Raw genomic sequence first — 13,347 nt, 5'->3', positions numbered from 1 at the left:
GACTGTGCCTTGCATTTTGATTATAAAAATTTTGATCAATCCTGTTTATTTAATGTTTCCCCACCATATTTTTAATATAGAAATGCTTTTAATATATTGTTAATGTTTGTGTAAGCCATTTAACATTATATGAAATATTTATGAAGGTGCATTTTATCCTGGAGTTCCCGTCCAGCCTGTTTGTATCAAATATCCAAATAAGGTGGTAAGTTGTTTCTTTTTCTTTTTTTCTTTTTTTTACCCTGTGCTGGATACTTATTTTGTGTCCTTTTTTTTTAATAAATTTTTAATATACAGTGGCTTCTGGCTATTTGGAACACATTGAGACTAATGTGCTTTGACCTAATTAAGCGGCTGCTCCAATTATGCAAAGTTTCACCTAAATAGTTAAAAATACAGTGGACCCTGCTTTACAATTGGTTCACTGTATGATCAAATCATGTTACGATAGACTCTCCATAATAAAGTACTGTTCACTATACGATATGTAGTAAGTGCCGGTTGTTGTGATTATGTTTGCAGATTGAATTTTAATTCAATGACTTGAATTAAATGCTGATTCTAATAAGCTGATTCTATTAAATGCCGATTCTAATAAGCAAAAATAGGAGGAAATATTATCCACATGCTATAAAAGTAAAGATATAAAGCACAAATTTACACTTTATTCCTTACCAATTAACAAAAGCATTTGCTATTCATTTTTTATCCAATTAACAAAATTAAATGATACATGAAAATTGGAAGAATATTTTCCACAGGTGAGCAAAATAAAAATAAATGTACGCTTATGTACAGAGTTTAATTAATACTGTAATATGTACATGCTAACTAATTGTTTGTCTTTTATATTATTGAAGATTTCAGTGAAGGGGAAACACATTTTACCATAATAACGTAAAAACCCACAGAATTCCAGCTGTTGATATTATTGCAAATGCAATAAGATTGAGTTTACTACCCATTTATAACAGATTGCACTAACAGAAAAGCCGGATAAACCGGAAACTGAAAATTGTTTTAATTGTTTTATGGTCGTGGCCTCCAGAAATGTGCTTTAGAAAAATATTACAAAGCCGTTCAAATTTGATTTTTATAGCCAAACATGATAACGATGAAAGTGTAGTGCATTTTAATGATTTGAATTGGTTTTTTGAAATTTGTTTCTATAAAGTGGCTGATTCTACTAACCAGTGATTGTGTTGACCAGCACTTACTACCTACTTATTTCACTTTACTATGGGATAGGCTTATAATTGTCTCTGACTAGACCACGTGGTCCAGTCAAAGACATTGGGGGAAGGGGATAATCTTGACAGGATAATCTCCTGTCCCAATTAAACGGCATGTTGCCCCAATTAAGCGAAGAAAACCCTGGCTGTTTTCTTGATTAGGTTCTGTTCTTTAAGATTTGTCCCAAATAAATGGCTGCTCTGATTAACTGGTGGCCCAAATAACCGGAATCCACTGTATATATTTTTCTTGTGTCTTTTTTTGGTTACAAAATTTTGACTTAATTATATGAATTGTCTTAAATTTTAATCAATATTATTATACTTACTTATATTGTAAACTAAAACCATTTGTTAAATAGTAGAAGTTTTGTAACATAATTGGAATGCCCTTCTAATGTCAGCAAGAAATTAATAAAAATTTTTATTTAAGTCTGTTGCATAGTTTGTATATTTATCCTATAAGAAACACATTGCTGACAAAGATTGGCAGGTCGTAAACATCATCTCAGAAATGATAAATGAATTTTTCATTTCATATATAAATGAAATAAATGAATAAATGAAATGAAGGGGCTTAAAGGGGAACAGGTATCCTGTGTGTTATCAGACACTCAGCCTAAAACACTGATGGATCCAATATCTCTCTATTACAGAAGATTTAGGAGAAGTCCGGTTGACCTGCCTCCCTAAAATCCACTCATGCACACCTTCTCGATGGTAAGCCCTGTTACGTCACTTAGGTGGCAACGAACGTGTAGAGTGGTTCTCTTCAAGACGCCTGGTCAGCGTGAAGAGGAAAAGACCAAACCCTCCAGCACATGAAAGCACGACGAAACAAATGGCCCTCAGTCCCCAGCAGCTTTCACTCTCCCTCTTATGGCAGCGAGAGGATCAGAGTGGAAGCAGAGGGTGCTAAGAATCTCTGGGTACGATCAGGCTGCCATGCACGGAAAATGAACTTGGCCTGTTATAACGTAAGAACACTCATCGGTGAAGACAGGATATTAGAGCTGGAAAAGGAATTGGAAAATGTGAATTGGAATATCATCGGTTTGGCTGAAACAAGAAGAAGAAATGAATCACTTATAAGTTTACCAAGTGGAAATCTGCTGTACACCAATGGAAACAGTGAAAGAAGTGAAGGTGGAGTTGGGTTTCTGGTCCATAAAGATTTTAAAAACAACATTTTGGAATTCAAAAGTACATCACCAAGAGTGTCAAGACTAATACTCAAGATTTCTAAGAGATACAAGCTAAAGATTATAATGATTTATGCACCAACATCGAGCCATGATGATGAAGAGGTTGAAGAAATGTACACTGAAATTGAGAGTCTTCTAGATGAGCAGAAAACCCACTACACTATTATTATGGGGGACTTCAATGCTAAGGTTGGAAAAAGGCAAAACAGCGTAGAAAGAGGAACTATAGGAAATTTTGGAATTAGTGAAAGAAATAAAAGAGGTGAAAGACTTGTGCAATTTGCAGAATCCCAAGGAATGTCAGTAATGAACACTTTTTTCAAGAAAAGGGTGAACAGAAAGTGGACATGGAAGAGTCCAAATGGATTAACTACTAATGAAATCGACTTCATCCTCACTAACAGAAGATATATTGTGAATGATGTTACTGTCCTGAATAAGGTAAATGTTGGAAGTGATCACAGAATGGTAAGATGTACACTTGATATAGATGTAGGAAAGGAAAGGAAAAAACTGACCCGAGTAAATAATACAAAGGTCTTTGAGATAACAGAAGAGGAGAAAAAAGCAGTATGTACTGGAACTTAAGAACAAGTATGAGCTTCTGCAGACTGCTGAGGACCAAGATATAGACGAGGAATATTACAACTTTTTGAAAGTGATAAAGCCCAAGAAACCTATAGGGAAAAAGAAATCCAAAGAAGAAAAAATTAGTCAAGAAACACTTGTCATGATGAACCGAAGACGACAAATGAAAAGCAAGAAAAACACTGACAGGGAGAAAATTGAGTATACTGAGTTATGCAAAGCCATTAGAAAGAGACTCAGAGAGGACATAAGAAGATTTAACACAAGAAAAGTAGAACAAGCATTAAGGGAAAACAAAGGAATTAAATCAGCAGCCATGAGCAGTAATACAGAAAGACAAATGATACTGAAACTGAAGAATAGCGATGGTGTACTTATAAACAGCAGAGAAGGCATAATTCAAATAGCAGAAGACTACTATAGAGAATTATACAAGGAGCGAGGGAATGATACCAGCAGTGGGGAAGATGGATTGCAAAGTAGCAACACATACGACATACCCAATATTCTTCCTGATGAGGTAGAACATGCATTGAAGAAAATGAAGAATCAGAAAGCCCGGGGAAGATGAAGTTACTGTAGAGTTGTTAAAATTGGGAGGAAGAGACATAACACAAAAACTGGCAAGGCTCTTCACAAAGTGCATTAGAAAAGGTGTAACACCTAAGCAGTGGAATAATGCAATCATAGTTTTGCTGCATAAGAAAGGAGATAAATCAGAAATTGGAAATTATAGACCAATTAGCTTGCTATCCCACATCTACAAGTTGTTCACAAGGGTCATTACTAACAGATTAGACAGAATACTTGATGAGAATCAACCGAAAGAGCAAGCTGGCTTTAGGACAGGATTCTCAACTATGGATCACCTTCATGTAATATCACAGCTAATGGAGAAAGCAAATGAATATAAAACACCATTATGCCTGGCATTTGTGGATTATGAAAAGGCATTTGACTCCATACAGCATAAGGCAATGTTTCGGGCACTGGAAAGACAAGGCATTGATATCCCATATATTATGATTTTGAAGAAAATATATGAGAGTGCTACCTCCTTTATTAGACTAGACAAAGACAGTAGGAAATTTAAAATTGAGAAAGGAGTTCGACAAGGAGACACAATATCTCCGAAGCTGTTTACTGCTGCCCTTGAGGAAGCTTTCAGAAGATTAGACTGGTCGCAGAAAGAAGTCAATGTGAACGGAGAGTACCTAAACCATTTACGATTTGCAGATGACATTGTGGTCATTAGCCACGATCCCAACGAATTAGAGGAAAATCTTAATCAGTTATGCACAGCTAGTAAGGATTTTGAACTATAGATGAATATGGCTAAAACAAAAGTAATGATGAACAAGTATGCCACGGAAAGGGAAATAATGATTGAAGGAGCAGTAATTGAAAAGGTGGAGTCATATACTTATCTGGGACAAGTTATTAGCTGTAATAATGATAAGTGGCTGGAAGTCAAAAGAAGAAAAAATTTTGGATTTGGATGGATAGCATTCAGGAAATATAGTCACATACTGAAGAGCAATATCCCAGTTTGTCTGAAACGTAAAATAATGAATCAATGTATACTCCCCACCATGACTTATGGAAGTGAAACTTGGGCACTCACCAAAAGAATGGAAGAGAAGCTGATAACTACACAGCGAAGAATGGAACGAATCATATTGGGAATCAGACTGTTAGATAAGAAGAGAAACACATGGATTAGGCAACAAACTCAAGTAAAGGACATTCTTATCAAAACTAAAGAACTAAAATGGTCCTGGGCAGGACACATAGCTCGAAGACATGATGACAGATGGACTAAGAAAATAACAGAATGGTATCCAAGAGGAGCTAGAAGAAAACCTGGAAGACAAAGGCGGAGATGGATAGATGAAATTCATGAGTTTGTGGGTAGTAAATGGATGGCCAGTGCTCAAAACAGAAGGAACTGGAAAGTTGCTGGAGAGGCCTTCATCCTGCAGTGGATTGAAAATAGCTGATGATGATGATGATGAAATGAATTTTACTTTAATGAAAAACAATTTAAGAATATATATATATATATATCCTTAATATGCAGATAGATAAGTATATGTGTAGGAGTGCTGGCCTGACAGGTGTAGTTACACCTGTATGGTCAGCTGTATGGAAAAACTAAAGGAATAATAGAAAAATTATATAAATAAAATTAAATTGAAATCTATAAATAGTACTTAATGCTGTAGGTCCTAAGATTTTAGCTACATCATCAAGGGCCGGCAGCCAAAACCAAAGGAATCACAGCAGTAAGCAAGGCCTCTGTTTCTGTTAGGATGTATACTTGGCAGGCAGAAATGGCTAACAAACGTATACATCATTGCCAACCCGACAGACCAAAAATAAATAGAAAGCAAAATCAAATTAAAACTAAAATAAATAACAAGTAAAATGCAAAATTAAGCTAAAGTTAAAACCAATTGATTCCAGTTAAAGAAAAAAATAATAATAATGAATAGCAAACCACACTACCTGAATTTTAACAAAGAATGAGAAATATCAGGATGAAAGAAATAGGATATGACAACTTACTGTCGAACCAAGTGAAGAGAACATAACAGGGTTGTAGTGGAGACCAAAGAGGTAGGCCAATAGTTCTCAGCGAATTTATAACAACTAAAGTAATCCCGAGAGTAGAGGGAAGCAGGTGCGACTTAGTCAAAGTGGACCGTACCCGTGCGATGGGGGAATAGGCAATTAAACAGGTGAGGCAAATGGGTCAGTAAAGGGGAGAAAATTAGACAAACAAAGTAGCATTGAAAGACTGAACTTTGTCTTAGAAGAATAAAGAAGTGATAGCAGAAAAATAGTATCTTGATAATGCTTTCGACCAGCCTAATCGCGCATGAGATATAAGATGTAGAGTATAAGAACAGCAAAAAGTAATTGGAAGAAGAGGAATGTAGTGGTGCTCGGGCAGTCCGCAATTGCATCACCCATACCTAAAGTAGTACCCTGGACATAGGACTGGCCATATGCCTCATGTGTTTAAGTCAGTAATGGTATTGTTTTTACAAATATTAGATAGGCAAATGTCTAAAAAGAAGAATAAAATTAAAAATAATCACAAGACAGTTAGCAATACGAGACAAACAGAACATAATATCCCCATAGTTAGCCAATCCATGGGCACAGGCTTTCTACACCATGAGACACAACAGAGGCTTGGGGGGGCGGGGTATATAGCTATACATTATGTACAAGCCTGAATGTAAAAAGAAGATATTGACTAGTAATTACGTTATTAATATCAATATTATTATCAATAAGTTTTTTAAATTTCATGATATTTAGGTGGGAAGGAGCACCAGTACGTAGCACACACTTCTCGATTAGACTGGAGTTGGAGCCCGTCACCACCAAATACGGAGGAGGCAGAAAGGTCAGGGAATGACCACTGCATATCCCGGAGCAATATGGCCTTAGTTGCTAATGCTCCTAAAAACCAAATAACAAACAAACAAACAATGATATTTAGTGCTTTCCTAAAATGATTGTAAAGGAAAGCTGAACGGAAATTATACCAAGCAGTTTATTATGGAATAATTTGATATTGCCTAAAAATAGAATGTTTCTGTTGCAAATATGGCAATTCTGATGCATTGGGAGAGTATTATATTTGCATGCAGTGACAACATTGAAGTTAAAAGCATCTCTTTTATTATATATGTTAATTGCAGTTTGAGGGCCACTGATATTAATGTCCAAATCTAAGTAATTAACTGAATAGTTATTGTAAATAGTTTTCTCCACAGTAAGTTCCTGAGGATAAATACCAGGAAAGTCCTGTATAAATGTAGGGTAGTTGATTACTAACAAGTCATTTCTATATCTGTAAATCTTTGTCTGAGGGCAGGGAAGTCTCAGCTGCCGGAGCTTTGCTCTGGAGGCTAAATATTGGTTTCACCACTTCGTCTCTAGTAAACAAAGTGGTGGTATTGCACTGATTGATGAAAGTAATCCACCACTTAGCATTTCTTGGTAATACAGATTGGTGGCATTCCTCCGTTTGGTGCCACACCTTGACCGCTGCTTACATTGGCTTGGTGGTCACTTCCAGTAAGCTAGGTGCCGTATTTCACCTGGGACATGGAGTTATTCCCAGAGTTACTACCAGTCCCACCATCATGCATGTGCAAGCAGAGGATTTAACTATTACAGACCAACTGGATTTCACCGAAATTAAGTCCACTTGACTCGAGTGTCACCTGAATATCAGTTCCATCAGCGGTTTAGAATCCCAGGTAGCAAGCCCATCTTGGCATACCTGAAGGAATGTCCATGGAATCAAGGACCAAAGTATATAATAATGTTATATTCTTAATTCCTCTGTTTATAATAATATTATTATAACATGCATGATAAGAACATTGGGTTACATAATAATTGTTAGATTTTTTAAAATTTAATTGCACTAGCCAACAATTTTAAACCTTTTTTTTGATAATATGAACAAAATCAACTGATTTTGACTAAATTGTATGTGCTGGAAATGAAAATGACAGTAGTAAGTTTGTAGCATGTCACATTTTCATGTTATGGCTTTGTGTTCCTTTTTTCCAAAAATTGTGACTTTTTACTTATCTAAATGTACTTGACTACTTTTCTTGTAAAATTAATTCCTTGAAATAGAAATGATGAATAGTGAACATTCAATGGATAAAAAATAACATATTTAAACTTTCTAAATGTCTGTTTGGATTTAAGTAAGCAATTAACTGCGAGGAAATCTGATTGAGGTTTTAAAGCTTTGAATGAATTGGGTAAGCTTAATGCTGATAAGGTAAAGCCTCTGTAGCCAGGTGGGAAGAGCAGCAGTGCATAGCACACGCTTCTTGATTAGACCGGGGTTTGAGCCCATCACCACCAAATACCGAGGATGCGAAAAGGTCAGGGAATGACCACCACGTATTCCTGGGACAATAAGGCCTTAGTTGCTAATGTTCCTAAAAACCAAATGACAAACAAACATTGAAGGGGACACGTATGGGCTCTAGTGACTCTTGCTCTTCTTCTTCTGGAATAGTGATTTCTTCACAACTAGGTGGAGGAATGGGAATAGAAATAAATAAATAATAATAATAATAATAATAATTAATAAGAGAAAAGGAAATGGACAACCTATGTATTTCCCTCCTCCCTTAGGTAATTATCTAGCTTACCTTTGAATTTCCCCAAACTGTCAACCTCTACCACCCATGTTGGTAACTTATTGCAGTAATTTATAACTTGCTGGCTAAAATAAAACTTCCACAATAAAGGCTCCTCTAAGATGCCTAGTTTCGAAGCTCTGCAACCCACATATTCGAAGTCTTTCCTCATATCAATGCATTTTTTCTCTGCCACATGTCTCAGTAGTAGATGTGACATCCATTTAGGTCTAAACCTTGAACGGTATTTCTTTGTTGGTATGAAAGGATGCCTTTTGCTGGTCTCACCAGACGAGTTACCCGTCTTTTGAGCCTTTCAAGAAGAACAATGTCTTTCTCTAAGTATGGTCTTCATACTTGAACACAGTATTCCAAGTGTGATCTCACAATAGCCTTATATAATGGGATTATGACGTCCTTATCTCTACTAGTTATTGTTCGATAAATCATCGATAGGACACCATGGGCCTTCCTTGCAACCAGTCTACAATGCTCGGAGAACTTCATATCTGACCATATTGTAATACCCAAGTCCCTTTCCTCCGCTACCGGCTTTGATTCAACTCCTCCAAGTGTATAAGTTATTTTGGGGTGGCACTGGTCTTATTGCGGACAGAAGGTTGGGGTATTTTATTTTAACTCTATTTTTCCTTGAAAACCCGTTAGTATTTGTGAGGCAGAAATAACAATCTTTGAGGTGACTTGTTGGTTCTCACCAGATCATCGGAACAGCAAAAGACATTTCAGAATTGTTCCCCTTCATCCCTCCAATCAGATTTACATAGCACGTTATATAGCACATATGCAGTGCCCACCTTTTATCCTGATCACCCACATGACAACCAAAATAAAAATAATAAGCTTATTTCACCTTGTGATTGATCAACATTGCCACTTCACTATAAATTATCCACAAACATAACAAAAACTGTTTGGTGAATTAATGCACACACAGTGTTTTCACAAGACTAAAACAGAACTTTAAAACACCACAACCTACAACTAGATCTTGCAAAACAAAACTAACCCCAAAAATGTACATTTAAGGGCCAAAGACAGCTTGTAAACAAGTTGTCTTTCACAGAGGCATCTGGCTGACAGAAATTTAGTAGGGTCCAAACGTGCTACTGCATAAGGATTATAGCAAAAAACTCAGAACGACCACTCCTCAGGGCCATAATATTAAAAAGAGGTATTAGTTTACCATTAATGAACACAAATATGTCTCTTTTGTTACAATAAATTCAACCAGGAAAGGTAGAATGTGATGTTGGCTGATTTCATTGATTTTGAAGCTATTTTACATTTTTTTAAAACTGTTTTTGCATTTTCCTAAAATTAGAAAAATGTGATGTGATAGAAACTTTACTGACATATTTGTAATCAGCACATACAAATTAACAAAAAATGCTTACTTTTCACCCATGTTAGCAAAACCTTGTTGACCAGTGTTATTAAATACAGTAAACCCCCACTATTTGCGGTTTCGCGTATTCGCGGTCACTGATTTAACATAAAATGAAACCTAAAAAAAATGTGAATTTTAAAGCGCCGTGAACATTTTCCGCAATAAAAAAACATGGGCGTGGCTAAAATTATCTTTCCCGGTCAAAACAGCGCTCAGTGGGTGGGGGGAGAAGGGTGACAAAATCGCGAGTGTGGATGTTTCTCGCTAATCCTTTTTCGGTATGTGTTATGCACTTGCCATGGAAGGTTTTGTTGTTTGTTTTTAATTTATATGCTTTTAAAATTGAATAAATTTATTAATTTATAAATTGATATGCTTACAAAATTGATAAATCTACCATTTTGCAGTGTAAAACAGACTTTTTCGAGGGTGTTAACGGAAGAAACTGACTTTATTTGGACAAGTTCTTTCTAACCCGTACAAAAATATGGCTACGAATAACAAGGGAAATGAATGTGAAATTATCAAAGAAGGTGATGACATTGGCGAATAAAATTGAGTTATTAGACAAAATTTCTAATGGTGAAAGTGTCTTCTCGGTGGCAAAACATTATAAAATCAATGAGTCACCGGTACGATCAATCAAGAAATCGGAAGAAAAAATCCACCATGGTGTCCGCAAAAATGTGCTAATTGCTTCAAAAATTTGCTCTGTAACTCGTGATGTTAAATTAGAAAAAATGGAAAAGCTTTAAATCTGTGGATAGAACTTAAAATAAAATTCCATTAAGTTCACTCATTATTCGTGAAAAGGCAAAACTCCTTTATCAACACTTTAGCGAAACTGGTGATAGCACTGGCGGGATAAGTTTTTTAGCTAGCAAAGGCGCTAGTTTGAAAGATTTGTTTGAAATTTCTAATAAATATTACATTTAATATTAAACTGTTTCTTATTTTCATTTCGATGCCATATGCTTGCATTTCACTATGTACTGTCTATGTACATAGTCATATGAAGGTACATATAATACATACATAAACAAAATTCTTGACTAGTTTTTCTTATATATTTCATACTTTGGAACGGAACCCCTTTATTTCTTTGGGAGCCATAACTCAGTATTCGCGTTTTCGGTATTCGCGACATTTCTCAGGAACGTAACCCCTGCGAATAGCGGGGGTGTACTGTATATGAAAAATTTAACTGTAAAAAAATACAAATAAATAAAAATTAAATTCTGTTTCACAAAATATGTAATGTAGTAGGTAACAAACTGTTTTTATGGCCATTAACATTTTATGTTTTGGTCCCTAGACAAAAAAAGTTAAGATGTTGCTGACCCATAGTAAATTCATTCCAGAATTTCCCAAGAAAAAACAGTTATTAAACATGACGCATTCCAAATAACATTCTAATGCACTCAAAAATACTAAAGTGTTTTCAACACTGACTGATATTACAATTCCTCCTAAAATATCTCTTTTTCAATTGGACAGATCCTTCCTCATGGGTAGTGAATCACACTGATGGCAACAAAGACCAAGAGTATATCAAATTCTACTAATGCAAAGCCAGCCAAGCCACACAAAGACTGCCCCCAAGTTAGGAACATTAACAAAGGAGAAAGATGCAAATCTTACACAGAATAAACTAACTGATCGAAGTATGGAAATTTATGAGAAGTTGGATAAAGAAGATACAGTTCTCCTGGTGCCTCCATAGCCAGGTGGGCAGGAGCAGCAGTGTGTAGCACATGCTTCTTGATTAGACTGGGGTTCGAGCCTGTGACCACCAAATACGGAGAATGTGGAAAGGTTAGGGAATGACCACCGCATATCACCGGAGCAATATGGCCTTAGTTGCTAATGCTCCAAATAACAAACAAACAAACAACATACAGTTCTCCTGCCACATGCTGATAATGAGATGGGTATTGGTCATCCAATATTTCCAAAATGAGAGAAATATAAACAGGATCGAGAGAAAATAAAGCCGTCAGACCAATCCAAATAATACAGAAAAACATTTGGTAGAATTGCAAAGGGTTAAGAAGCAATCTGGATGAAAAGACAAATGCTGGCATGATCCTGCCACCATTTGTGGCAGGATCATGCCAGCATTTATTTATTAAATTTAATTTATTAAATTTATTTAGGCTATTAACTTCCACAACAAAATATGGAAGTCTGTTCTATCAATCAAACACCTGCTGGCTAAAGGCAAATTTCCGCACATCTATTCTACAACTGTCTTTCCTCAATTTGAATCTATGCCACCTCGGGTTCTTAATCTGAGCAAGAGGAAAAATCCCATCAGCATTCAGCTTGCTCAACCAATTCAAGTCCTTATACACCTCAATCAGATCACCTCGCAGGTAGGCGCCTCCGTAGCCAGATGGGAAGGAGCAGCAGTGCGTAGCACACGCTTCTTGATTAGACCGGGGTTTGAGCCCGTCACCACCAAATACGGAGGATGCGGAAAGGTCAGGGAATGACCACCGCATATTCCCGGAGCAATATGGCCTTAGTTGCTAATGCTCCTAAACAACACCAACAACAACCAACCTCGCAGGTGCCTTCTCTCCAGGCGCTGCAATTTGCAGGACTTATCCTTTCTTGGTAAGAGCACCCCTTTGTTCCCCCTCACCAATCTTGTTGCCCTTCTTTGTATTCGTTCTAGCAACTCTACATCCTTTCTGAAATGAGGCCTCCAGACCTGTACACAGTACTCTAGGTGTGGCCTGACCATTTCTTGTACAACACCCCTCGACGTGCGCACCTGTATGTGGTGAGGGGACCTCCCAGTGACGCTGCTGGACTTCCAGACTAGCATCACTGGGATCCAACGCCCACAGCCCAGGTTCCAGGCTTACATCAATGGAATCCGGCGTGTTTGCCGTGCGCTGCGACCCGTGGAAATTCGGAAAGGGGGATCCTGGTGGTTGAGGGGCCCAGCTTCAATACACCACTTTGGCCCCTGCTTCGACAAGATGGGTGGTCCTGGAAGGCCCGTCTAGGATCACTCGGCTAGTAGGCTCGCCTGCGAGGGTCAACTGTGTCAATGCCACGCCCCTACCCTCATGGTCCGAGGGACAGGATTCAGGCTGGCGGCGGTGCGGGTATAGTGTCTGGGTAGCCCTGGCGTCCCACTCCCGAGCGCATTTATTGCATGCCGGGTAGTGGGCGTTCCTTTGGGCTCCGTGGTGGGTGGGGAGCCCGGGCACTGAACCATATAAAAAACTCTATGAATCCTGATAAACTAACTTCTTCAGGGGCCCAACCCGGTCCCTATCTGAAACAATTGAAAAAGAAGCAGATAGCATTATTGCTAATAAGAGGCAGCGAACCGAACTACCATCAGGGCCAGTCCCAAGGTTCTTAATTATGCACTCCACGAATGAAAAACCGATTGGAAAAATGTCACCCTTTTTTATCCAAAAAGGGTTGGATGGGTTAGCAGGTTCACCCAAGTCAGTTAAGAGGCTCCGTTCTGGGGACCTCTTGATTGAAACAAAAAATGACAGGCAGTCTGAACATCTACTCCGAGTAACATCAATCGGAGGAATCCCTATAACAGTGACACCACACAGAACACTCAATTTATCGAGAGGTGTCATTTCGGAGTGGGACCTTCTTGACGTAACCGAGGAGGAAATCTGCTCCGAATTAAAACCGCAGGGAGTTACTGCCGTCAAGAGAATTACTGCGTGAAGGGATGGAAATATTGT

At 37.6% G+C, this 13,347-nt stretch overlaps 1 protein-coding gene across 2 annotated transcripts in view; it reads left to right on the top strand.

Annotated features, from left to right (window-relative positions):
* The window catches only part of LOC150090421 (lysophosphatidylcholine acyltransferase 1-like), a 347,274-nt gene that overhangs the window by 140,700 nt on the left and 193,227 nt on the right, over positions 1 to 13,347 (top strand). For both annotated transcript variants that reach the window (XM_090369114.1, XM_090369115.1), the window contains exon 7: positions 147 to 205. In XM_090369114.1, the coding sequence (XP_090225240.1) occupies positions 147 to 205 (59 nt within the window). The remainder of the gene's footprint in view (positions 1 to 146; positions 206 to 13,347) is intronic.

This window comes from Mastigoproctus giganteus, chromosome 2 (genome assembly GCF_048544385.1).
Source record: "Mastigoproctus giganteus isolate SK-2022 chromosome 2, ASM4854438v1, whole genome shotgun sequence".
NCBI lineage: Eukaryota > Metazoa > Arthropoda > Arachnida > Uropygi > Thelyphonidae > Mastigoproctus > Mastigoproctus giganteus.
The sequence above is the reverse complement of the archived record's forward strand: the minus strand, read 5'-3'. Positions and strand labels throughout refer to the sequence as shown.